This window comes from Bombina bombina, chromosome 6 (assembly GCF_027579735.1).
Source record: "Bombina bombina isolate aBomBom1 chromosome 6, aBomBom1.pri, whole genome shotgun sequence".
Classification (NCBI taxonomy): Eukaryota; Metazoa; Chordata; class Amphibia; order Anura; family Bombinatoridae; genus Bombina; species Bombina bombina.
In genome coordinates, this window is record NC_069504.1 from 1,047,291,926 (window position 1) to 1,047,318,711 (window position 26,786).

At 38.6% G+C, this 26,786-nt stretch overlaps 1 protein-coding gene across 1 annotated transcript in view; it reads right to left on the reverse strand.

Moving 5' to 3' along the window:
- Positions 1-6,937: 6,937 nt before the first annotated feature.
- Positions 6,938-26,786, reverse strand: part of LOC128664878 (sodium- and chloride-dependent GABA transporter 1-like) — a 111,481-nt gene continuing 91,632 nt past the window's right edge. Inside the window, exons 12-14 of the mRNA XM_053719674.1 lie at positions 19,786-19,886; positions 11,069-11,236; positions 6,938-7,045 (exon numbers count right to left, since the gene is read on the reverse strand). Of these exons, the coding sequence (XP_053575649.1) occupies positions 6,938-7,045; positions 11,069-11,236; positions 19,786-19,886 (377 nt within the window). The remainder of the gene's footprint in view (positions 7,046-11,068; positions 11,237-19,785; positions 19,887-26,786) is intronic.

The window sequence follows — 26,786 nt, forward strand, 5'->3', positions numbered from 1 at the left end:
CTAGGAGGAACGGCTGTTAAAGGAACAGAGTATGTTACAATCGGACAACTTCACTTCGGTGGCTTATATCAACCATCAGGGAGGAACATTGAGTTCCTTAGCGATGAAGGAGGTGCCTCTCATTCCTTTGGTGGGCGGAGTCTCACAACTGCAACATTTCTGCCATTCACATCCCAGGTGTGGACAACAGGGAGGCGGATTACCTGAGCAGGCAGATGCTTCACCCAAGAGAGTGGGCTCTTCATTTGGAAGTATTCTCAATGATAACCCTCAGGTGGGGGGTTTCAGAGTTGGATCTGATGGCATCTCGTCTAAATACCAAACTTCCCAGATACAGATCCAGATTGTTAAGATTACTGCAGCTTTTACTGTATCTTTGCACTAACCTTGTCTCATTATTATATGTTAGAGGTGCTGCAGCTTTAAGCTCAGCTCAGCTCGCCACACCCTCTGGGTGTGTCTGGGTCTCTGTGACATCATCAGAAGCCATGTTAGTTTTACTGATGATTCTGCTAGTGAATAAGCCATGCGGTTGTAGCTGAATAAAAGTTATCTAAAGTTCCTGCTGCAGAGTCTTCATGATATGTGCAAGAGACATCAGACACAAGGTAACAGCACACAACTGAATGTTCTAATCCTGACTACACAGAGAACATAACAGCTGGCAACGAGGATCTGTGGTCTGACCCTATAATGGCACTTATTGGCACCTTACCTGTGTTTGCACCAGACACAGACAGATGGGACACATGGGTTGAGCAGTTTGAGCTATATTGTACAGCAAATAACATAGGAGCTGATAAGCAAGTGGCTGTGTTTCTGACAACTATAGGCTCAGCAGCTTACACTACATTAAGGGACATTCTCTCACCAGATAAACCTAATGCTAAACCTCTGTCTGACCCGATCTGTCTGTTATCTGACCACTACCTACCTAAGCCTCTAGAGATAGCAGAACGCTTTAAGTTTTACACACGCAAGCAATTGCAGCATGAGGACATTAAAACTTATGTGATCAGTTTAAAGAAACTAGCAAGTAGCTGCAGATTTGGGGATTATTTAAACACTGCTTTACGTGATATGTTTGTTATTGGACTCATGGACAGTACAGTACAAAAGAGACTATTAGCAGAGGATGAGTTAACACTAAAGCTTGCTATAGAGATAGCTAGAGTCATGGAACTTGCTACTAAAGATGCACAAATGCTCCAGGCCCCAGCACAGGCAGTTTGTGATAAGGAAGTAGATGTTTTTCATACAAGTATGCACCTAAATAAACAGTATCCAGCTAGACAAGGGTCACAGATAGCCTGTTACAGATGTGGTGACAAAAATCACACAGCAAATGCCTGCAGGTTTAGGAACAGCACCTGCTATGGGTGTGGGAAGATTGGTCATACAAAGAGAGTGTGCAGAAGTTCCTTAGACAGAGATAAAAGTAAGAAAGGCAGCAAGTCACGTGCAGCTTTTCATGTGCAAGTAGATACACCACACACTGATTCAGAGGAAGACAACCATTATACACATTACAGATCTACAGCCTTGAAAATAAAATTCCAGAACTGCAAGCAAAGGTGAATATAGATGGTAGACCTCTCATTATGGAAGTTTATACAGGAGCAGCAGTCTCTGTTATCACAGCTACTGATTGGAACCACCTGGGACTAAGGCAACCAATTGTTCCAACAGCTGTCACCATGCAAACATATTCAAATTAAATAATAAAACCTATTGGGTGTGTATCACCTACAGTGACATTTAATAGGATAACTAAAAAGCTACGCCTCTACATTTTACCTAAAGGAGGACCACCTTTGTTTGGTAGATCCTGGATCCAAGCATTGAGCATGCCAAAGTTACCACAACAGTTACCGCTTAACAAACTGCTGGACCAAAGTGGCAATTCAAATTCTTCTTGGATTAATTCACTAAAGCACAAATATAAGACTGTATTTGATGGGAACCTAGGTTTAGTGAAAGACAAGCAGATTCAGCTTCACCTAAAAGAAAATGCTATTCCAAAATTTTGTAAACCAAGAGTTGTACCATTTGCACTTAAACCTAAAATTGAAGCAGAACTAGAAAGACTACGAAATCAGGGGATCAAGACTCCTTGTCCACTATGACCTTAAGAAGCCTTTGGTACTAGCCTGTGATGCTTCACCATATGGTTTAGGCGCAGTACTTTCACACATTATGCCCGATGGTTCTGAACGTCCTGTGTCTTTTGCGTCCAGATCTTTAACTCCATCTGAGAGAAATTATGCCCAGATTGATCGGGAAGCTTTAGCAATAATTTGGGCTGTGAAGAAATTCCACATTTATATATATCGCAGACCTTTTACTCTGATCACAGATCATAAACCACTTTTGTCCATTCTGCACCCTCAGAAGGGTATCTCCAACACAACAGCTGCTCGACTTCAGCGCTATGCACTTCAGCTGGCCGCTTACAACTACTCCATTAAATATCGATGCCACAGTGATCATACGAATGTGGATATGTTTTCAAGATTACCAATGGTACATCACATGACAGCATCTTCTAAAATCATAGAAGCCCCTCCACAGCCTGTAAATCTAAATTCCAAAGTGATTGCTACTTATACATGCTCTGATTCTACTTTACAGGAAATTAAGTCTTTTGTTCAACATGGGTGGCCTAAAGTAGTTCACTCTGACCTTCAGCCATATTTTACGAGGAAGAAGGAAACTGTGCATGACTCAGGTTGTCTGTTATGGGGGTCAAGAGTGATAATTCCGAACTTACTGCAAACATTAGCATTAAAGTTACTACACAGCTCACATCAGGGTGTAGTAAAAATGAAGCAAAGAGCACGAGATTATTTTTGGTGGCCTAAATTGGATACAGATATTGCTTCTTATGTAGCTGCTGGCAATGCATGTGCACAGACACAGCGGAATCCCAGCAGGGACACCTCAAAAACTTGGCCATGGCCAAATGAACCTTGGACAAGAATCCGTGTTGATTTTGCAGGGCCAGTGGATGGACGAATGTATTTGGTGGCTGTGGATGCTCATTCCAAGTGGCCAGAAGTAGTTCAAATGTCAAGTACTACAACACAACAAACCATTGTCGTTCTTTCCAGTATGTTTGCAAGATTTGGACTGCCACAAACTTTAGTCTCAGACAATGGTCCACAGTTTATATCACATGAATTTGAAACCTTTCTAGATACAAATAACATCAAACACTGTAAGACAGCTCCATATTTTCCAGCCTCTAATGGACAGGCTGAAAGATTTGTACAAACTTTAAAACACCACTTAGCTGTCTCTCACAAATCAAAATTTAATCCAAACTCCCTTTCTAACTTTTTGTTTAACTATCGAAACACACCCCATGCCACTACTGGGCTATCACCTGCAATGTCAGATGCCTGAGAACTCCACTGGATAAAGTTAGACCAGAACATTCCAAACAAGAGTTGAACACTTCTAGCGTTTCAGAATTTGTTCTTCGTGACAGAGTATGGGTTAGAAACTACCGTGGCCCAAATAAATGGATTCCAGCTGTCATAATACAAGGCATGGGCAACAGAATGTTTAAAGTTCAACTACAAGCTGGTGGTGCAGTTTCCCGCAATGTAGAATAAATGAGACATAGATCTCAACCAGCTACACAAATATCCAATGATTCAGATGGTGAGGATATCTGGCATGGAGTGTGGTGCCCACCTGAGTCTTCTGAGGATGAAAATGCAATGAACACAACTGAAACAGATCAACCTCAGAATAATTATGTCCAATAACAAAATATCACAGGTGATCAACAACTGTTGGGTACTCCTCCACAGACTATTTCTCCTGAACCAAATACTCTACGCCCTCTAGAAACAGAAGGCCACCTTCTAGATGGCAATGTTTGGATTCAGTGAGAGATTATTCAGCAAGGAATGACCTAATCCGAAGGCGAACTTATCGCAGAAAACATAACTGTGACTAAAATCTAGGCTGCGACCTAGGTCTTGTGCACATAGACTATAGAGATAAACTGTTCTAAGTTCAAGTGTATGGTTTAGCTACTTGTTGTATGTTACAATATTATCCACTGTCTGTTCTTTATTTTTTTAATTATTTTTTTTTTAGAAAAAAGGGGATGTTAAGATTACTGCAGCTTTTACTGTATCTTTGCACTAACCTTGTCTCATTATTATATGTTAGAAGTGCTGCAGCTTTAAGCTCAGCTCACCACACCCTCTGAGTGTGTCTGGGTCTCTGTGACATCATCAGAAGCCATTTTAGTTTTACTGATGAATCTGCTAGTGAATAAGCCATGTGGTTGTAGCTGAATAAAAGTTATCTAAAGTTCCTGCTGCAGAGTCTTCATGATATGTGCAAGAGACATCAGACACAAGGTAACAGCACACAACTGAATGTCCTAATCCTGACTACACAGAGAACGTAACACAGATCAAGGAACCCACAAGCAGTTTTGGTGGATGCTCTAGCGGTTCCATGGGACTTCAGTCTGATTTACCTATTTCCTCCGTGTGCCCACCTTCCTCGGGTGATATCCCATATCAAGCAAGAGCAGGCTTCAGTGATTCTATTTGCTCCAGCTTGGCCTCGCAGAATTTGATTTGCGGACCTGGTGAAGATGTCGTCCTCTCCTCTGTGGAAGTTACCGATGAGGAAGGACCTTCTACTTCAGGGTCCTTTTCTTCATCCAAATCTAGATTCTCTGAAGATGACTGCGTGGAGATTGAACACAGTCTTAGCAAGACAAGGTTTTTCATAAAAGGTTATTGATACCTTGATTCAGGTTCGTAAGCCGGTAAATCGCAAAATATACCATAAGGTTTGGCACACATATCTTTACTGGTGCAAATATCGGGGTTTCCCTTGGCGTAAAGTGAGAGTTCCCCGTATTCTGTCTTTTTTCCAGGAGAGTATGGAGAAGGGTTTTTCAGTCAGTTCTCTGAAGGGTCAGATTTTTGCCCTTTCTGTTCTGTTGCATAAGCGTTTGGCCGACTTACCAGATGTTCAATCCTTTGTTCAGGCCCTGGTCAGAATCAGGCCTGTGTTTAAACCTGTTGCTCCTCCTTGGAGTCTTAATCTTGTTTTTCAGGTTCTGCAGAAGACTCCATTTGAGCCTATGCATTCTGTTGATATTAAGTTATTGAAAGTTTTGTTTACTAGATATTTCTTATGCTCGTAGAGTTTGAGCTTTCAGCTCTCCAGTGTGAACAACCTTTTCTTATTTTCCATGCTGATAAGGCGGTCTTTCGTACCAAATTGGGATTGCTTCCTAAGGTGATTTCGGATTGCAATGTCAATCAGGAAATTGTCGTTCCTTTCTTCTGTCCAAATCCTTCTACTCAAAAAGAATGTCTGTTACACAACCTAGATGTAGTTCATTCTCTAAAATTCTATCTCCAGGCTACTAAGGATTTTCGTCAATCCTCTGCCCTTTTTTTGATATTTGCTGGCAAATGTTAGGGACAGAAGGCCACGACAACTACTCTTTCCTTTTGGTTGAGGAGTGTCATTCGGTTGGCTTATGAGACAGCTGGACAACATCCTCCTGAGAGAATCACGGCTCATTCAACTCGGACTGTTTCTTCTTCCTGGGCCTTTAAAAACTAGGCTTCTGTGGAGCAAATTTGCAAGGCGGCCACTTGGTCCTCATTACATACATTTTCTAAATTTTACAAATTCAATGTTTTTGCTTCAGCTGAGGCTTCCTTTGGGAGAAAGAAAGGTTCTTAAAGTGGTGGTGCCCTTAGTTTAGGTCCGCCTGTCTTGTTTCTCCCTCCCTTTCCATTTTGTGTCCTCTAGCTTGGGTATTGGTTCCCACTAGTAATTAGAATGGAGTTGTGGACTCTCCATGCCATTGGAAAGAAAACAAAATTTATGCTTACCTGATAAATTATTTTCTTTCTTGGCATGGAGAGTCCACGACCCGCCCTAGTCTTTATTCAAGGCAGCTTATTGTTTGATTTTTTTTCTAAAACTTCAGGCACCTCTATACCCTTGGTATCCTATTCTCTTAACATATTCCCTTGGCTGAATGACTGGGGATTATGGGAAGTGGGGGGGATACGTAAAGATTTTGCCTCCTCCTTGTGGCCAGGAGTTGAATTCCCACTTGTAATTAGAATGGATTTGTGGACTCTCCATGCCAGGAAAGAAAATAATTTATCATGTAAGCATAAATTTTGTTTTTATTCAGTAGAAAGCAAACAAATACAGTTGCCTTGTAGAATGTGTCCAACATAGAGAGCAACACCAATTACGCATTAGCCACACTTCGTCAGAGAGGTGTAATATGAGTGCAAACAGTGCGCTAATATCGCTCCCTGCGCTATCCATCAAAAGTATAGAGCTTGCTAAAAAGTTTTTGACAAATTAGGATGCTTTGTTTAAAAAATTTTAACCATCGACTAGTAATACCAGATTGTGCATTATTATTTGCGCATGATGCACCCAGTGGTTTTGGATGCGCTCTAGCCCTTTATAGGGAATTCCATTTTAAATTGAATGATCTTTAAATGTTCATTTTTCAGCTTGCTGACAGTCATGCTTTTTTTAAACTTATTATTAATAATAATATCCAGTTAACATCCATGAAATAAGTACATTGTCAGACTCAGTACAAAAGAGTTTAAACACAAGATAAATGACAAAAGATAAACATACAACAGAGAATTGGAAATTAAAATAATATATTTATTTAATTTCTTTGTATTGTAAAATTAAACTCTGTCACATTGTCAATTGCAGTTTGAGCAATAAGGCACTCGGGGTGGGTTGGCGTACATGGTTATTTTTTGGTAATGTATCCAGGTAGTTTATTACTAATAGAGCTACAGTGAATGTGGAGTGAGGTTAGAAGGTAATACCAGGTGAATGAGGGGGAGAAGCCTAATTTTTAAGGGACAGTAATGAAATATCTTAGGTTAGAGGCAGAAGATCACACTCCCTGGGTTTCTCTTGTTCCACTATCCAAACTTAAACGAGGACGTAATCCATTCTTCTGCATTATTTTTTCCATTTTAGGCTGTGTCATGTCACGGAAACGCTACAACAAGAAACATCACTATTTAAAATTGTGACATAAACTATAAAGAAATATAAAATGTTCTTAAAATTATAATATAAACAAAAGTAAAACACAATATTATTTATTATCCCTTGTTAGCAATCAACAAAATTTAATGTTTTGAACAAAGATGACTATAGCTATTACGGTGCCGTAGTCATTGAGGAATCATTTCAATAAGTACTTAAAGGGATAGTAAACTCCAAATTTTTCTTTTATGATTCAGATAGAACATACAATTTTAAACAACTTTCCAATTTAATTATATTAGTGTAGGATATGTGCGTATTCATTTTTTAACAAGGGATACTTAGAGAACGAAGCACATTTGAAAATAGAAGTGAATTTAAAAGTGTCTTAAAATGACATGCTCTATCTGAATCATGCAAGTGTAATTTTGACTTTCCAATCCCTTTAATAAGCACATTAAAGCCACTTTAAGAAATAAATTCCTGCATTGAAAATATCTGAAATCAGTATCAATATTTTAAAAGCAATTAAAGGGATATGAAACCCAACATGTTTTCCATGATTCAGATAGAGCATACAATTTTCCAATTTTCTTCTAGTATCTCATTTGCTTCATTCTCTTGGTATCCTTTGTTGAAAAGTATACCTACATAGGATCAGGAGCCTGGAGCTAGCTGCTAATTGGTGACTGCACACATATGCCTCTTGTCATTGATTTTCTGCTAGCTCCCAGTAGTGCATTGTAAACTGGAAAGTTGTTTAAAATTGTAAGTTCTATCTGAATCATAAAAGAAAAAATTGGATTTCACATCCCTTTAAAACTATAATTTCTGCTAATATAGGGCTAGATTACAAGTGGCGTGCTATCCTAATAAACAATATCGCTGGACAACTTTAACATTAGCAAGCAGCCTAATAATACAAGTCCATGGAAAATCCCATTTACCAGAGAAAGGTTAGCGTAGCCGACATCACGCTAGTGTACCCTATGTCATGAGATGCAGGACATATGCAGGACACAGCAATGATGGTACAACTCTATTTTATTGCAGAGCATAGCAATACACATCTAGTCAGGTTGATCGTACTAAACTAACTGCGACACAGACAACGGACCTAAGCCCCGCCCCCAAACTAGTGACATCACATCCTGCTCTCATCACACCCTATACTTTCAATGATCTATCGTTAAAAGTTATAGGTTGTGCTGCAGCTAGAGCAATAGCCTGAAACTGCGTTTGAATATTTAGTGCGACTTGAGACCTGAAGTAAAGTGTGAGGGTAAAAAAAAAACCCATATTAAAATAAAGTATTACACTCATATGTATGTTTTTGAATAAAAAATATGATGTTAATATTGATAAAAAAAGGTTTTAAAAGGGATATGATATATATCAAAGTGTTTGACTGGAAAGGACTCCAATGTAACATATATTTAAATATGTATGTGTATATAAATATATATATAAATATGTGTGTGTGTGTGTGTGTGTGTGTAAATATGTGAAATATGGATATACAGTATATGTGAATTTATATGTTTATATGTGTAAATATGCATGTGCACACATGCATACATATATAGACATATAAACACATATACACATCATTCATACATATATACACATATAAACACACAATTACACATATATGTGCACTTTTGAGCCCTTCCCAGTCTAATACCTTAAACCATGCAGTATCATTTTTACTCAATCTTTAACATGTTTAACCCCTTAACAACCAGCACCGTACCCTGTACGTCACTGCAGTCCTGGATTTCTCTCTGTCGACATCTCACTCAAAATTGTGAGATTGCGCTATTTCTGCATGCCCCAGGAGTGGGGCACTGCAGAAATAGAGTTGCAGAGTTACCAAAGCAGAGAGGGCCACTCTGTGGCCCTCTCTCCATCGGACAGCGGTGGGACCGATCGTTGGTGGGTGGGAGCATAAGAAGGGAGGTGGTTGGCCCATCGCTGGAGGAGGCGGAAGGGGGGAGGGAGTGGGCGGGACCGCTCGGCCACGCTACTTGGGAATAAAATAATAATAATTGAGCTGCGTGATTGAGGGGGAGGATTGGCAATGGGGATCATATGTGTGGCAATTTGGGAAAAAAGGGATCTGGGAGGGGGTTTGGGTATTGAGGGGGGGGGCAACTACACTAAAAAAAAAGGAGTATTATTTTGACAGCTGCCAGTACCTAAGATGGCCACTAATAGGTAGAGGGGGGAGGGTTAGAGAGCTGTTTGGGGGGGATCAAGGAGGTAAGGGGGGACACTACCCTGCAGAAAATATAAAAAAAAAAGTAAAATAAAAAACAAACTTTTATTTTCCTACTGGCAGACTTTTTGCTAGTACTTAAGATGGGGGTGACCTTTGGGGGGTGGGGGAGGGAAGAGAGCTGTTTGGGAGGGATCAGGTGGTGGTTTGTGTAAGGTGGGAGGCTGATCTCTACACTAAAGCTAAAATTAACCCTACAAGGTACCTAATTAACCCCTTCACTGCTGGGCATAATATTAGTGTGGTGCGCAGCGGCATTTAGCGGCCTTCTAATTACCTTAAAGCAATGCCAAAGCCATATATGTCTACTATTTATGAACAAAGGGGATCCTAGAGAAGCATTTACAACCATTTGTGCCATGATTTCACAAGCTGTTTGTAAATCATTTCAGTGAGAAACCTAAAATTGTGAAAAACTATTTTTTTATTTGATCGCATTTGGCAGTGAAATGGTGCCATGAAATATACCAAAATGAGCCTAAATCAATATTTTGGGTTGTCTACTAAAAAAAATATATAGTTTTGATAGGTAAATAATATAAAAAAGGCTCTTTCTGTTTAAATGTAGTGATGGCAAAAATGCTAAAAATGCTCTGGTCTTTTGGGGAAGTTTTTGTCTAAAGTGCCGGGTCCTTAAGGGGTTAATGTGTTTTCAATACAGATACTTTAAATTCCTATGTTCTTCACTTATGAAAAATGTGTGTGTGTATATTTAGAAAAATAAATAATCTAATATAATTATAGAACATAGGAGTGTAAAGTATTCCTAATGCACCTCTGGGTTTAGCGTAGTTGATCTAGCGCAATATTGGGTAAGTATGCAAGCGATAACTAATAAGACTTTTTTAGCATGCCCCATAGAAGTTTATGGGGAGGAGTTATTGGAGTTGCAATTTCTGTAGTCCTGAGGTTAATGTGCCTGAGTCTTTTGCTGTTGCGCTAACTTTTTACTTTCAACTTGTAATATGCCCAATAATCTGGCTGTGCTATTTTTTTAATTTGAGTGCAGGTAATGCTTGAGCGAAATAAATAAATAGTGCGTCACTTGTAATCTGGCCCATAGTAATTTTGTAAAGCATTGTTTTTTATTACAGTGACCACTTGAATAGCTTGTTGAATGTGGTTTATTGTATCTCTTTTGCTGTGGCCAATTAGGAACAAATATAAATGAGCACCTTTACATATTGAGCAATCACTTCACAGCATGTAAGACTATTGGGGTTCTAAATTTTACATAATTACCATCAGCCTGCCAGGGAGGCAGTGGAAAAACTAATATTTTAATTACAGGAAAAGCAGGCAAAATAAGTAATGGAAGTACATTGCAGTTTTTATTGTTCTTAATATGTATAATTTAACTTTTATGGGGATTTTTTTTAACTTTTAAAGGACCACTAAATACAGTAGATTCACATAAATAAAATGTGCATAATAAAAAGACAATGCAATAGCATTTGCCATGAATTTGAAATAAACAGTAGATTTTTTTTTCTGACAAATTTATTTTCCCCGTTTGTAGGCCCCCTGTATCATGAGACAGCCATCAGCAAACCACAGACTTGTATACATATACCCTATGAGCTTGTGCACATGCTCAGTAGGAGCTGGTGTCTCAGAAAGTGTGAATATAAAAAAAATGTGATAATGGAAGTAAATTGGAAAGTTAATTAAAATGGTGTGATCTTTCCGAATCATGAAAGTTTATTTTTACTTTAGTGTCCCTTTAAGGGTGGTAGTCTACATTCAATATCTTACCTGGTTCACAGTCCCTGAAGAAGTGAGAAACAGATACAACATGTAGCCAGGTATAAGTACCATAGAGGAGAGAGCCATTAGCCAGCCAATGCCCTGACCCCATGCAGGATAAACGTAACGCCCAAGGGTGAGCGGCGTCATCTCCACCGCACTAAAAATGAAAACACCCTGCAAGAAGAGTTATAGAAAGAGAAAAGCAACAAAAAGATTATCAAGTGCTTTACTTGGTCAGTCATGTAAAAAAAAAACACAATTAACAGGACAATTTTAAAAGGACATTAATCTCCATTATTTTATTTGTTCCAACGATAGAAGAATATTTTAGAATTGGAATTCTCAGATTTGGAAATCTCACGAATTGGAAATCTCACAAGCTTCAAACTTAAATTACATGAAAAGCGGGTTAATAAATGATGAAATTATACCCATAATTAAATTTTTATATTACAATTGTATGTCCCTTTAAGCCAGATCTATTCAACGTATAGTTCTAGAGCAGATGTCAGATCATGAAGCAAACAAAAATTAAAGCACCTTAAAGCACTCTCAAGTCTATTCCATTAAGACTGAGAGCCAGATTACAAGTCGGGAGATATTTAGCGCTTTTGCTTACTTGCAAACAAGAGCAGAAGTAATCTTTTAACGCATGCAATATAGCATGCGTATTACAAGTTAAAATGGAATGGTTTGCTCGCAAGCAAAACCCAACACTCGCTAACTTCAGGACTTCGGATATCGCAACTACATTAACTTCTCCCTATACACTTTAATGGAGCACTTTAAATATTTATATATATATATATATATATATATATATATATATATATATATACACACATACATACATATATATAAATATATGATTATTTTTTTTTGTAAATTATATAAATATACCTATATAGCTTTATGAATACAGTATATACATTATATACAGATATATCTAGAAATACATATTTAGAAATAAAAAGAACATTTTCTCCTATGTGAATGACATTGGAATGTAAAATATGTACATGTAAAACACAAATATTATTAATATTTAATAAAAATGTTTTTTTCATATTTTTAGGTATTTCAGTGGAAAGGGCTCCAAAGTATATATATACAGTATATATATATATATATATATATACACACTCACCGGCCACTATATTAGGTACACCTGTTTAATTGCTTGGTAACACAAATTGCAAATCAGCCAATCAAATGGCAGCAACTCAATGCATTTATGCAACTAGACTCTAGACTGAGCACCAGAATGGGGAAGAAAGGGGATTTAAATGACTTTGAACGTGGCATGTTCGTGGAATGTTGTTGCCAGACGGGCTGGTCTAAATATTTCAAAAACTGCTGATCTACTGAGATTTTCACACAAAACCATCTCTAGGTTTTCTGAAAAAAAGAAAATATCCAGTGAGTGACAGTTGTGTGGACAAAAATGCCTTGTTGATGTCAGAGGTCAGAGGAGAATGGGCAGACTGGTTTGAGATGATAGAATGGCAACATTAGCTCAAATAACCACTCGTTACAACCAAATTATGCAGAATACCATCTCTGAATGCACAACACGTCGATCCTTGAAGCAGATGGGCTACAGCAGCAGAAGACCACACCGGGTGCCACTCCTGTCAGCTAAGAACAGGAAACTGGGGCTACAATTCACACAGGCTCACCAAAATTGTACAATATAAGATTGGAAAAACGTTGCCTGGTTTGATGAGTCTCGATTTCAGCTGCGACATTCAGATGGTAGGGTCAGAATTTGGAGTAAACAACATGAAAGCATGGATCCATCCTGAATGTTGGTGCCAGACGGGCTGGTCTAAATATTTCAAAAACTTCTGATCTACTGAGATTTTTACACAAAACCATCTCTAGGGTTTCTGAAAAAAAGAAAATATCCAGTGAGCGGCAGTTGTGTGGACAAAAATGCCTTGTTGATGTCAGAGGAGAATGGGCAGACTGGTTTGAGATTATAGAATGGCAACATTAGCTCAAATAACCACGTGTTACAACCAGGTTATGCAGAATAACATCTCTGAATGCACAACACGTCGATCCGTGAAGCAGATGGGCTACAGCAGCAGAAGACCACACCGGGTGCCACTCCTGTCAGCTAAGAACAGGAAACTGGGGCTACAATTCACACAGGCTCAACAAAATTGTACAATATAAGATTGGAAAAACGTTGCCTGGTTTGATGAGTCTCGATTTCAGCTGCAACATTCAGATGGTAGGGTCAGAATTTGGCGTGAACAACATGAAAGCATGGATCCATCCTGCCTTGTATCAACGGTTCAGGCTTGTGGTGATGGTTTAATGGTGTGGGGGATATTTTCTTGGCACACTTTGGGTCCCTTAGTACCAATTGAGCATCGTTTAAATGCCACGGCCTACCTGAATATTGTTGCTAACCATGTCCATCCCTTTATGACTACAGTGTACCCATCTTCTGATGGCTAATTCCAGCTGGATAATGAACCATGTCACAAAGCTCAAATCATCTCAAACTGGTTTACTAACATGACAATGAGTTCACCGTACTCCAATGGCCTCCACAGTCACCAGATCTCAATCCAATAGAGCACCTTTGGGATGTGGTGGAACGGGAGATTCGCATCATGGATGTGCAGCCGACAAATCTGCAGCAACTGCATGATGCTATCATGTCAATATGGACCAAAATGTCTGAGGAATGTGTCCAACACCTTGTTGAATCTATGTCACGAAGAATTAAGGCAGTTCTGAAGGCAAAAGGGGTTCCAAACGGTACTAGCAAGGTGTACCTAATAAAGTGGCCGGTGAGTGTGTATATATATATATATATATATATATATATATACAGTATATATATATATATATATATATATATATATTTATATATATATATATTTTGTTTTTTTGTTTTTGTATGTATGCATGGGTATAAATACATATATAAACACATACACATGTATACACACACCCATACACATATTTAGACATGTATATACACATTATAGCCCTTTGCATTCAAATACCTTGTCATATACCATATACCTTTTAACATTTTTATATAAAAATATTTGTAATATTTAAATTAATTATTTTTAACAGATAGGGCTTTTTTTCGCTAGCATTAGGCCATTTGCGCTTCTCGATGGAGAAATTTTTTTTGAAAAAAACCCTACTCGCTCAAATGACCTTGCATTTTCGCCTTCCCCATAGAAGTCAATGAAGAAATAAAACTAACACCCTACCATAAGCCCCTAGCCTAATAACCCATAATCCACCGCCCCCCACATCGCAAAGTACCTAAATAAATGGTTTAGGGGTTAATAGTTTATTTATGGGTATAAGTGTACTTGTAGCAGTCACTTTTAGCCCTACCTCTTTACGTAAGGTCTTCAGTCACGCTAGCCCAATGAGCACAAATTTGCGTGCATGTATACTTTCAACTTGCAATACACACGCAAGTTAGGGCGGGTGTGATATTTCAATATCACACCCGCTAACTTTAGCGTGTCACTTAAAATCTAGCCCTGAACGTTCTAGTCTCATGTAAAAGTTTGGCAAGTAGTTAATAGAAATGTATCCCAAGCTAATTATCCTAACTTTACTTCCTGAAAGTGCAAACTGCACAAGCCCTCAACTGCTTCACAGATTCCAAGTCATGTGTGCAGCTTTACAGATTACAAGTTCAGTGTACAGCTTCACAGATTACAAGTCATGTGTGCAGCTTTACAGATTACAAGTCCTGTGTACAGTGTACAGCCCTGTGTACAGCTTCACAGAATCCAATTCCTGTCTCCAGTATTCAGCTCTACAGATTCCAGTACAATAAACTTGCCTAGTCTGTGTCTCTTGTCATACTGAAGAAGGGAAATAACACTAAAGGGAGCATTACCTCTGTATCTTTTAGTGACATTGACAACCAGGGGCATATCTATCAAGCTCCATATGGAGCTTGAAGCCCCGTGTTTCTGGCGAGCCTTCAGGCTTGCCAGAAACACCAGTTATGAGGCAGCGGTCTAAAGACCGCTGCTCCATAACCTGTCCGCCTGCTCTGAGGAGGCGGAAAGAGATCTCCGCAATTCAACACAATCAAATATGATCGGGTTGATTGACACCCCTCTGCTAGCAGCTGATTGGTCGCAAATCTGCAGGGGGTGGCGTTGCACAAGCAGTTCACAAGAGCTGCTGGTGCAATGCTGAATGCGGAGAGCGTATTGCTCTCCGCATTCAGCGAGGTCTGTTGGACATGATCCGCAATGTCGGATCATGTCCGACAGGCCTTTCATAAATAGGCACCCCAGTGTCCAAGCAGTCACCTCTTCTACCGGGTTCCAAATCCCAAACCATGCTCACCCAAGCATGACAGAATCTCAGGGCCGCCAAAAGAGCTCTCAAAAGTGATCAGGCTGTTGAATACATTTATTGACCTGGTGTCTATGATCACACAACAGATTCAGCAACTGCATCCGCATTTTACTGGACTCCCAGATAAAATGCTAACTTATTCTGGGCACTTGTCAGCAGGTATCCAGGCAATCCTGGATGACCATAAGGATTTTCTGCAAAAATGTTTTAGACAAAAGTCTGGAACTGAATACACCTTAACTTCAGAGACTAAGCTTCTCCTTTGCCAGGTTCTACTGTGACCTTAGTTCCTAGGTCAGAACCTGTGAAAACCCTGCAACAAACTCTGTGATCACCACTTTCAGCCATGGAGATAGCACGTAACAGAATGCAAAATCTTTGTTTTTACTGCAGGGCATCTGGTCACAGAATCTCCTGTCCTATTAGACCTCCTAAGTCACCTACAATAGCCCCTTATGTTGTGTCATTTATAGAGATCTGCTTAAGTGCAATGCATCTGCAGCCCTGCCAGGGTTTGACTGAACCTGTAACACCTGAGCCCTCTATTTTATGTTCTTCTTCTGAACAACCCAAAAAAAGGAATCTTCTGTATCTGCAGTTCAGCAGCCTACATCTCAATACATAGCCCATCTGGACAATCTTCCCATTGCTATGATCCATAGGAAGATTGTTACCTGTTCCAGCACTTAAATGTTAGTGATATTCAGTTTCTCTGTGACAAAGTCACTGACTTTTTTTCAGGTATTTGTTTGGTGACATTTAAAGATTCAAACTCGCTTTAGGAAGTCCTAAAGCTGAATGGTCTCACCCTAATAGATACGTGTATTCGGATTACTGCGGAGGAACCAAGAATGTCTCACCAGTCATCCCAGGATCATGAAATCCCTGTTTCTGGTCTCCAGCCTGCTGTGCTTGGCATTATCTCCTCCTCGCTAGCTGCTCCTGTACTAAATCTATGGAGTCCATTCCAGCTGCTTGTACTAAATCTTCAGCTGGTACTATAGTCAGAAAACACGATGTTCAAATCTTTGAAAAGGCAAAAGCTGCCCAGAGGGAATCTTTGGAGAAGGGCACTGTCATGTCCATGTCCAAGATTGATCCTGGATCTCCTTGTTCTGCTATTTGTTGCTTTCCCCTATGAGCAACTGGAGGGCTTTGGCTCACTCACTGGAGGGCAAATGCCTGCATGGGCTCACTCTCTGGCTCCACCTTCCTGCCAGCTGCAGGCAGTTATCTAAATAACCATAACACTATTTGAGGCTGGCTTTCAGACCAATCTCTGCCCTGACATTGTGGTCCACCCTGTGTTTGTACATCTAGCCTGTATCCTGCAATATGCTGTATTGACCATTGTTTTCTTTTAATCAGTCTGATTCCTGGTATCCTGACCCCTGGCTTGTCTTTGAATTCACTCTTGTTATTCATATTGGATTTGGTCTGCGGATTTGGTCTACCAGTGTGGTACCTGACCTCGGCCTGTCCTATATTCAGTCCTAAGCCCCTGGCCTGGACGTTCCTTCAGTCTTTGTGCTCAGTTCTGCAGATTTGAAGTCCTGTGTCTCCTTTGCTCAGCTTTATAGATTCAAAGTAATTTACCTCCTGTGCTCAGCGCCTTAGATTCCAAGTTGTGTGTCTCCTGTGCTCAGATTTGCAGAGTCCAAGTCATGTGTCTCATGTGCTCAGCTCTGCAGATTCCAAGTCATGTGTCTCCTGTGCTCAGCTCTGCAGATTCCAAGTCCAGTGTCTCCTGTGCTCAGTTCTGCAGATTTCAAGTCCTGTGTCTTCTGTGCTAAGCTCTGCAGATTCCAAGTCCTGTGTCGTCTGTGCTCCATTCTGCAGATTCCAAGTCATGTGTCTCCTGTTCTTCGCTGTGCAGATTCCAAGTTGTGTCTCCTGTGCTCAGCTCTGCAGATTCCAAGTCCTGTGTCTCATGTGCTCCGCTCTGCAGATTCCAAGTCCTGTGTCTCCTCTGCTCAGCTCTGCAGATTCCAAGTCTTGTGTCCATCGCAAAGCTTTGCAGATTCCAAGTCCTGTTTCCAGTGTACAGCTTTGCAGATTCCATCATAGAGCCCTGTGTACAGCTCCACAGAATCCAAGTCCTGTGTACAGCTCCACAGAATCCAACTCCTGTGTCCAGTATTCGGCTCTACAGATTTCAGTACAATAAACTTGCCTAGTCTGTGTTTGTTGTCATGCCTATGATGGTAAGAAAAAACTAAAGGCAGCATTACCTCTGTACCTTTTAGTGAAATTGGCAACCAGTTTTCAGTCACTTCTTCTACCGGGCACCAAAGCACAAACCATGCTCATCCGAGCATGATACAAGAACCTCTCCATTTAATGAGGTATTGTATTTAGCTTGTCTCTTATTTGTAGCTTTTGTGTTCCAAGGCTCTAACTTTTTTTGTTAGAAGCAGCTTGAGTGAGACAATATTTTGATGAAAATGATGTTCGTTTTGATTAGCTAATCAAAGAATAGGCATGTGTCAAAAATGCTTTAAAGTAAGAATGTTAATAGTTTATTTTGTTTTTTTCAATTAACAAAATGCAAAGTGAATGAACTGAAGAAAAATCTAAAACAAATCAATATTTGGTCTGATAACCCTTTGCATTAAAAAAAAAAATAAGTTCTTCTAGGTACGCTTGCGCATATTGAGGGATTTTGTTGGCATATAGTTAGGTGCAATTAGATGCAATTATACCAAACAGGTGCTTATAATCATCAATTTAATATGTAGGTTGAAACTCAATCACAAAATGAAACAAAGAGCTGTGTAGGAGGAATAAAGCTGAGTGAGGAACAGCCAAAGTCTGCTAACAAGGGGAGGTTGCTGAAGACGTTTCAAGAAGTTTAATGTCAAAAGTCATAAATGGCAAGACAGAGAACAGCAACAAGACACAAGGTAGTTATACTGCATCAGCAAGGTCTCTACCAAGCAGAAATTCCAAGGCCGACAGGGGTTTTCAGATGTGCTGTCCAAGCTTTCTGACAAAGTACAAAGGAACAGAAACATTGAGGACTGTAGACACAATGGTCAGCCAAGGAAACTTTCTGCCCAAGATGAAAGACACATCATGCTTGCTTCCCTTTGCAATCAAAAGATGTCTAGTAATACCATCAGCTCAAAATATGCAGAAACCAGTGGGACCCTGGTACTCCCATCTACTGTCTGGAGAAATCTAGTTATAAGTGGTCTTCATGGAAGACTTGCATACCTCTAACTTGGATACAAGACCAAGCAACCCAACTATGCATGAAAAAACACAAACTGGGGTGCAGAAAAAATTATTAAAATTTGGCTGTAGCAGAAGGCAGTTTGTTCGCAGAAGGTTTATAAAGTGGTACAAGAATGAATGTCTGCAGGCAATAGTGAAGCATGGTGGAGGCTCCTTGCAATAGTTAAGCCTACAACTGGAGTTGGGGATTTTGTGAGAATTAATGGTCTCCTCATTGTTGAGAAGTACAGGCAGATACTTATCCATCATGAAACACCATCAGGGAGGCATCTGATTGGCCCCAAATATATTCTGCAGCATGACATCGACCCCAAACATACAGCCAAAATCATTAAGAACTATCTTCAGTATAAAGAAGAAAAAAAAGAGTCCTAAAAGGGATAGTATAGCTCCCAAAGAGCGCTGATCTCAACATCATTAAGTCCATCTGGGATTAAAGAGATAGAAGGAACTGAAGCTGCCTAAAAAATGTTTGCAAGTGTACCAAGAAGAATTGATGGTGTTTTAAAGACAAAGGATGGTTACACCAACTATTTTTTAGTTTCGATTAAGATTTTTCTTCTGCTCACTCATTTTGCATTTTGTTAACTGATAAAAATAAACTATTAACATTTCTATACTTGAAAGCATTCTTACTTTACAGCATTATTTTTTATATATGCCTAAAATTTGTACAGTAGCGTATATATTATGGACTTTTTGCATCCCTTTTCGATTTGCTGGTGACAAGTGAACCAGCCCTTGAAAGGGACAATTCTGTTAATAAAGAAGGACATCTGGTTACCCTTACTCTTACATACTGTACAATATTATTAATTAAAAATATTTAAGTGTCATAATAGTTGAGAAATGATGTGCTCTTATTCACTATTGACACTACACTACTGTTGTGATCCAATCAGAAGTGCTAGTCACATGACTCAGATGTCCAACTAGCGCTGCTGATTAGTGGCAGTTCCATCTTGTGACCAGCAGTGCTCTGCTGGTCCCAAGCTGTATTTCTACTGTGTGTTTAACCCCTTTTTGAAGGTTAAACATACAACATTGTAGGGTTAAAATGACATGTTCTAGCAAATTAATCTTTCCTGATTATTATATTAATAAGGTATCAGTGTCCTCACCAAGCAAACAAATGGAGTGAAATAAGCCCAGCAAAGTTTCCACCAGGAGCAGGGCTGGTAGCCAATCATCTCTTCTATGTCTTGGTAAAACCGGTCAACACCTGTCAGGACACAGGGAATAGGAAGGGACACATAGATATGTTTGATCAAAGTAGGGGATTTACAGGACACAACACATGCAGAAATATGCATCAACTATAAACTGTTACAGAACTGTAATATTATGCACAACTATAAATATACTGTAGTACATCCAGTCAGTAGCGCTAGTTACAAAGCTGGGTTGTGCAAATAGCGCTGCTGATTGGATCAGCAGCAGTTTCTGCTCAGTACAAGCAGTTCTTAGCACATCCTGAGCGATACTTCTACTATGTGTGTAACCCATTTAAGGGCCAGATTATAAACGGAGCACAATATATTGATTTCGCTGAAGCTATATTTGCATTCCTCTGTGTAATACTAGTGTACGCTAATGTGCTCTGTAATTACAAATTAGGTGCAATGCGAACACGACCTTGCGTTTGCATTGCACAGAAGCATTACATTCACAACAGCGCACTTTCATAGGCTCCAATGGGAGCCTCGTTCTGATGCTGTCAGTGACGGCATCAGAACCTCACACATCAAAGGGGTAAGTAGCGCAGTGATGGCAGCATATGACTATACATATATATTTATGTGTTATTATGTGTATATACACATATTAATACATATATATATATATAGTCATATACATACACTGTGTGCAGAATTATTAGGCAAATGAGTATTTTGACCACACCATCCTCTTTATGCATGTTGTCTTACTCCAAGCTGTATAGGCTCGAAAGCCTACTACCAATTAAGCATATTAGGTGATGTGCATCTCTGTAATGAGAAGGGGTGTGGTCTACTGACATCAACACCCTATATCAGGTGTGCATAATTATTAGGCAACTTCCTTTCCTTTGGCAAAATGGGTCAAAAGAAGGACTTGACAGGCTCAGAAAAGTTAAAAATAGTGAGATATCTTGCAGAGGGATTCAGCACTCTTAAAATTGCAAAACTTCTGAAGCGTGATCATCGAACAATCAAGCGTTTCATTCAAAATAGTCAACAGGGCCGCAAGAAGCGTGTGGAAAAACCAAGGCGCAAAATAACTGCCCATGAACTGAGAAAAGTCAAGCGTGCAGCTGCCAAGATGCCACTTGCCACCAGTTTGGCCATATTTCAGAGCTGCAACATCACTGGAGTGCCCAAAAGCACAAGGTGTGCAATACTCAGAGACATGGCCAAGGTAAGAAAGGCTGAAAGACGACCACCACTGAACAAGACACACAAGCTGAAACGTCAAGACTGGGCCAAGAAATATCTCAAGACTGATTTTTCTAAGGTTTTATGGACTGATGAAATGAGAGTGAGTCTTGATGGGCCAGATGGATGGGCCCGTGGCTGGATTGGTAAAGGGCAGAGAGCTCCTGTCCGACTCAGACGCCAGCAAGGTGGAGGTGGAGTACTGGTTTGGGCTGGTATCATCAAAGATGAGCTTGTGGGGCCTTTTCGGGTTGAGGATGGAGTCAAGCTCAACTCCCAGTCCTACTGCCAGTTTCTGGAAGACACCTTCTTCAAGCAGTGGTACAGGAAGAAGTCTGCATCCTTCAAGAAAAACATGATTTTCATGCAGGACAATGCTCCATCACACGCGTCCAAGTACTCCACAGCGTGGCTGGCAAGAAAGGGTATAAAAGAAGAAAATCTAATGACATGGCCTCCTTGTTCACCTGATCTGAACCCCATTGAGAACCTGTGGTCCATCATCAAATGTGAGATTTACAAGGAGGGAAAACAGTACACCTCTCTGAACAGTGTCTGGGAGGCTGTGGTTGCTGCTGCACACAATGTTGATGGTGAACAGATCAAAACACTGACAGAATCCATGGATGGCAGGCTTTTGAGTGTCCTTGCAAAGAAAGGTGGCTATATTGGTCACTGATTTGTTTTTGTTTTGTTTTTGAATGTCAGAAATGTATATTTGTGAATGTTGAGAGGTTATATTGGTTTCACTGGTAAAAATAAATAATTGAAATGGGTATATATTTGTTTTTTGTTAAGTTGCCTAATAATTATGCACAGTAATAGTCACCTGCACACACAGATATCCCCCTAAAATAGCTATAACTAAAAACAAACTAAAATCTACTTCCAAAACTATTCAGCTTTGATATTAATGAGTTTTTTGGGTTCATTGAGAACATGGTTGTTGTTCAATAATAAAATTAATCCTCAAAAATACAACTTGCCTAATAATTCTGCACTCCCTGTATATATATTTACTGTGAACACACAGTTCCCATAGATCGCAATGTAAAGATACTTTTCAGTGCCGTTTTTTTTCTAATACCCCACTCTCACCAACTTTGGACCACAAAAAACTGCCTAGTGCAGTTGTTTTTTTGCTTTGTTCTCTTGGTATTCTTAGTTGAAAGGTGGTTTATGCTAATTTCTTAGACCTTGAAGGCCACCTCTAATCTAAAAGCATTTTGAAATTTTTTCACCACTAAAAGGAGTTAGTTCATGTGTTTCATATAAATAGCAATGAGCTCACGCACGTGAAGTTACCTAGGAGTGAGCACTGATTGGCTAAAATGCAAGTCAGTCAAAAGAACTGAAATAAGGGGGCAGTCTGCAGAGGCTTAGATACAAGGTAATCACAGAGGTAAAAAGTATATTATTATATCTGTGTTGGTTATGCAAAACTGGGGAATGGGTAATAAAGGGATTATCTATCTTTTTAAACAACAAAAATTCTGGTGTTGACTGTCAATTTAAAGTACCGCTCAGGGCCAGTGGAAAAATTCTCAACCAGGTGGGGAATAGTACAGCTGGGTCATGCAACTTCTGCTAATTGGCTTAACCGTTGTATCTACTTGGGACCAGCAGTGCTCTGCAGCTCCTAAGCAGTACTTTAACTATGTGTTTAACTAATTTGCATGGTAAAGTAAGTAAGTTCGCATGGCAGCTTATTCATTGTAAATTAGGTAGTCCTGTATAGTTTGAACTCAATGGAGTTTTGTCTTCTTTTGGCCTCATCTATGTTACTATGACATGAGTTTTGCTAAATACTCCCCCCGAATTGTAAACAGTTGTATAATACAATTTTAAGCTAAATATGTTGTTGTTTTTTCTCATTGAAATTTGTTTATTTAAGCAAGGTAAGCAAGATAGCATACCTCAGTTGTTCTCACTAGTTACAAAATTATAATAATTGGTTTAAAAATCAAACCACAGATGATAACAATTTTGTAAAACACAATAACAAAAAAGAAGAACATATAAAGGTAACACAAAGGAAAAGAAAAGAGTGAAGGGGGAAAAATCATCTCTTTTAGTGCACTGAAAAACAATTTGGTGGTTACATCTACATTGTTTAAGCAAAGGGATTGAAACATAAATTATATTACGAGTGGGGCGCTAACAGCTAGATTTTTTATTTTAATTTAATCTTAGGTTTTTTAATGTAATATTAGGATTTTTTATTTTGGTCATTTTTAATTATTTTTTAGGGAGATAGTTTTTTTATTTTATGGAATTGGGGTTAACTTAGGGGGTGTTAGGTTAGGGGGCTTAGTGATTAGCTTAATACTTTGTGTTGTGGGGGATGGCGGTTTAGGGGTTGATAAGTTAATTAGGTAGATTGCATTGTGGGGGGTTGGTGGATTAGAGGTTAATAGTTTTAATAGGTAGTTTGCACTGTGGGGGTTGGCGGATTAGGGGTTAATAGTGTTGATAGGTACTTTGCGTTGTGGGGGGATGGCAAATAAGAGGTTAGTACATTTATTAGGTCATTTGCGATGTGGGGGGATGGCGGATTAGGGTTTAATACATTTATTAGGTATTTTGCGATGTGTGGGATGGCAGTTTAGGGGTTAATAGTTTAAATAGGTAGATTTCATTGTGGGGGGATGGCGGTTTAGATATTAATACATTTTATATTAGTTGCTATGTGGGGGGATGGCGGATATAGGGGTTTTGACGTGTCAGGTTAATTTTTTGGAGGCGGGTTAGATTTTAATGGCCGATGAAACATTTTTTTATTATTACATAGGCGCCGGCAGTTCCTATACTGCCGTAAATCACTGGCGACTCCAGAAATGTCTATTTCCGCACATTTCTGAACGTTGCCGGTGTATCCGACTTACGGCAGTATATGATCTGCCGCCACCGTATATGTGATTTACCCGATGTGCGAGGTGAATTAACGGGTGACATGGGTTTCAGCAGTTGCGCTGAAACCTACGCTGTATATGTAATCTCGCCCAGTGTTCCTTAAGATGCTCTGGGTCTATGGTTATATGGTCTATTAGACTTTGCTGTGAGGTTACATCATAGGCAAGCAAGCCATAGGTAAAATTTGGAACAGATAAAGAAATTTGGGCAATATCATCATTTTAATTGTGTTTTTGTATGCTGTGTTTTTATTTCAAAATACCAAAATCTTAAATAAGATTCAGAGAGTTTTATACCCAAAATATTTGTTGGGCACATGACATGAGGGTTCTTTCTTAAAATGTTCCCACCAGGTGTCTATTTTATACAGTAGCCACAAATTTTATCTACCTAATAGATTACATTTAGACTATATTAGACTGCATTCAATTTTAAGGGACAGTAAACCCTAATGGGCCAAATTACAATTGGAGTGGTATTTAACACTTTGGTTTGTGCACTACCTTCTTTAGAAGTAAGCTTTTTGCACACGTCGCGTAGCACTCTTGTTAAAAGTTGAAAGTAAAAAGTGATTGCTTGCGCGCTAACCCATTGTAAACAAAAAGTTAGAATATTGCAAACTTGTTTTCGTATTCCCCCATAGAAGTCAATGGAGAAAAAAAAGTAGAAAAACACCCTACTCGCTTGCAAACCCAATCAAATATTCTGAAGTGCATTAACCCGACATGAAAAAAAATATTAATATTTCACATTCCAATGTTCTTCACATAGCAGAATATGTTCTATTCATTCATAAATACATATTTCTACATATATCTGATGGTACTTTGCTAAAATATATATCTATACCTATATATAATCATCATAGAACATTGGAATATGAAATATTTACAGTAAATCCACAGTATAACACTTTATTACATATGAATATTGCATAAATATGCTTTTGCATGTTTTCATCTACTTAACTGCAAAGGGCTCCAATGCACTTATATATATTTATTTATGTATACATATGTATTTATGTGTTTATATGTGTATATATATTTGACGGCAAATTTCGATTTAGTCTTAGTTTTAGTCTTTTGACTAAAATACCATTTTAGCTTTAGTCGTATTTTAGTCATCTGAATTGCTTTAGTTTTAGTCGACTAAATCACCAGTAGATTTTAGTCAACTAAAATCTAAGGGGTTTAGTTAAAGTGTAATGCATTATTTAAGCATTTGTCTATAATTTCCAAACTCATTATATACTCCAGGAGTAAACATAACACCTGTATTTATTTATGGTATTAAGGTTTAAACATGCAATACAGATACAGATTTAGCCGTTGTGATATATAACGTCTTTAACTTAAAATTAAATAAAACCAAGTTTCATAAACAAACAGAAGTGCAACTTTAAAATATAAAAAAAAACCTGTGTTGGCTGTAAGACCATTGCACATATTACCCAATATAAAAACTTTAACATTCCTCTTAATTAAAACAAGTATTAAGTAACTCAACACAACAAAAAGTTTGTGCAGCTAGCACAGGCACAGCATAACTTAAAGGGACACTGAACCCAATTTTTTTCTTTTGTGATTCAGATAGAGCATGAAATTTTAAGCAACTTTCTAGTTTACTCCTATTATCAAATTTTCTTCATTCTCTTGGTATCTTTTTTTAAATGCAAGAATGTAAGTTTAGATGCCGGCCCATTTTTGGTGAACAACCTGGGTTGTTCTTGCTGATTGGTGGATAAATTCATCCACCAATAAAAAAGTGCTATCCAGAGTTCTGAACCAAAAAAAGCTTAGATGCCTTCTTTTTCAAATAAAGATAGCAAGAGAACGAAGAAATTTTGATAATAGGAGTAAATTAGAAAGTTGCTTAAAATTGCACGCTCTATCAGAATCACAAAAGAAAAAAATTGAGTTCAGTGTCTCTTTAAACCCATGCTCGTGGGTTGTTCTTATTTCTATAGGAAGAATCAATTATATTTTCACAGATTCAAAAAATTTTAGCAACAAAATTAAAACTGCTCTAGAACTTCCAAACTCATTATATACTCATTGAGTAAAGGTTTATTAAACTGTTTTTATCTATGATATTAAGGTTGGAACATGCAATACAGATTTAACCGTTGTCGTATATAACATCTTTATTTTAATAAAAACAAATTTTATAAATAAACAAGAAGATAGTCGTGCTTCTTTTATTTTACAAAAGAGCAGTAATTAGATATGTATTGATTATAACGCCTTGTAATTTTGACAGCAAATTTTGATTTAGTTTTAGTCATAGTCTTTTAACTAAAATGTCATTTTAATTTTAGTTGTATTTTAGTCATCAGAATTTCTTTTGTTTTATTGTCATTTTAATCTAGTTTTAGTCAACGAAATTAACACTGGTATATATGTCTATAAATACATCAATGCACATATTGTATTGTGTACACACATATATACACATATATACACAGTATCTCACAAAATTGAGTACACCCCTCACATTTTTGTAAATATTTAATTATATCTTTTCATGAGATAACACTGAAGAAATTACACTTTGATAGAATGTAAAATAGTGAGTGTACAGCCTGTATAACAGTGTAAATTTGCTGTCCCCTCAAAATAACTCAACACACAGCAATTAATGTCTAAACCGTTGGCAACAAAAGTGAGTACACCTCTAAGTAGAAATGTCCAAATTGGGCCCAGTTAGCCATTTTCCCTCCCCGGTGTCATGCGACTCGTTAGTGTTACAAGGTTTCAGGTGTGAATGGGGAGCAGGTGTGTTAAATTTGCTGT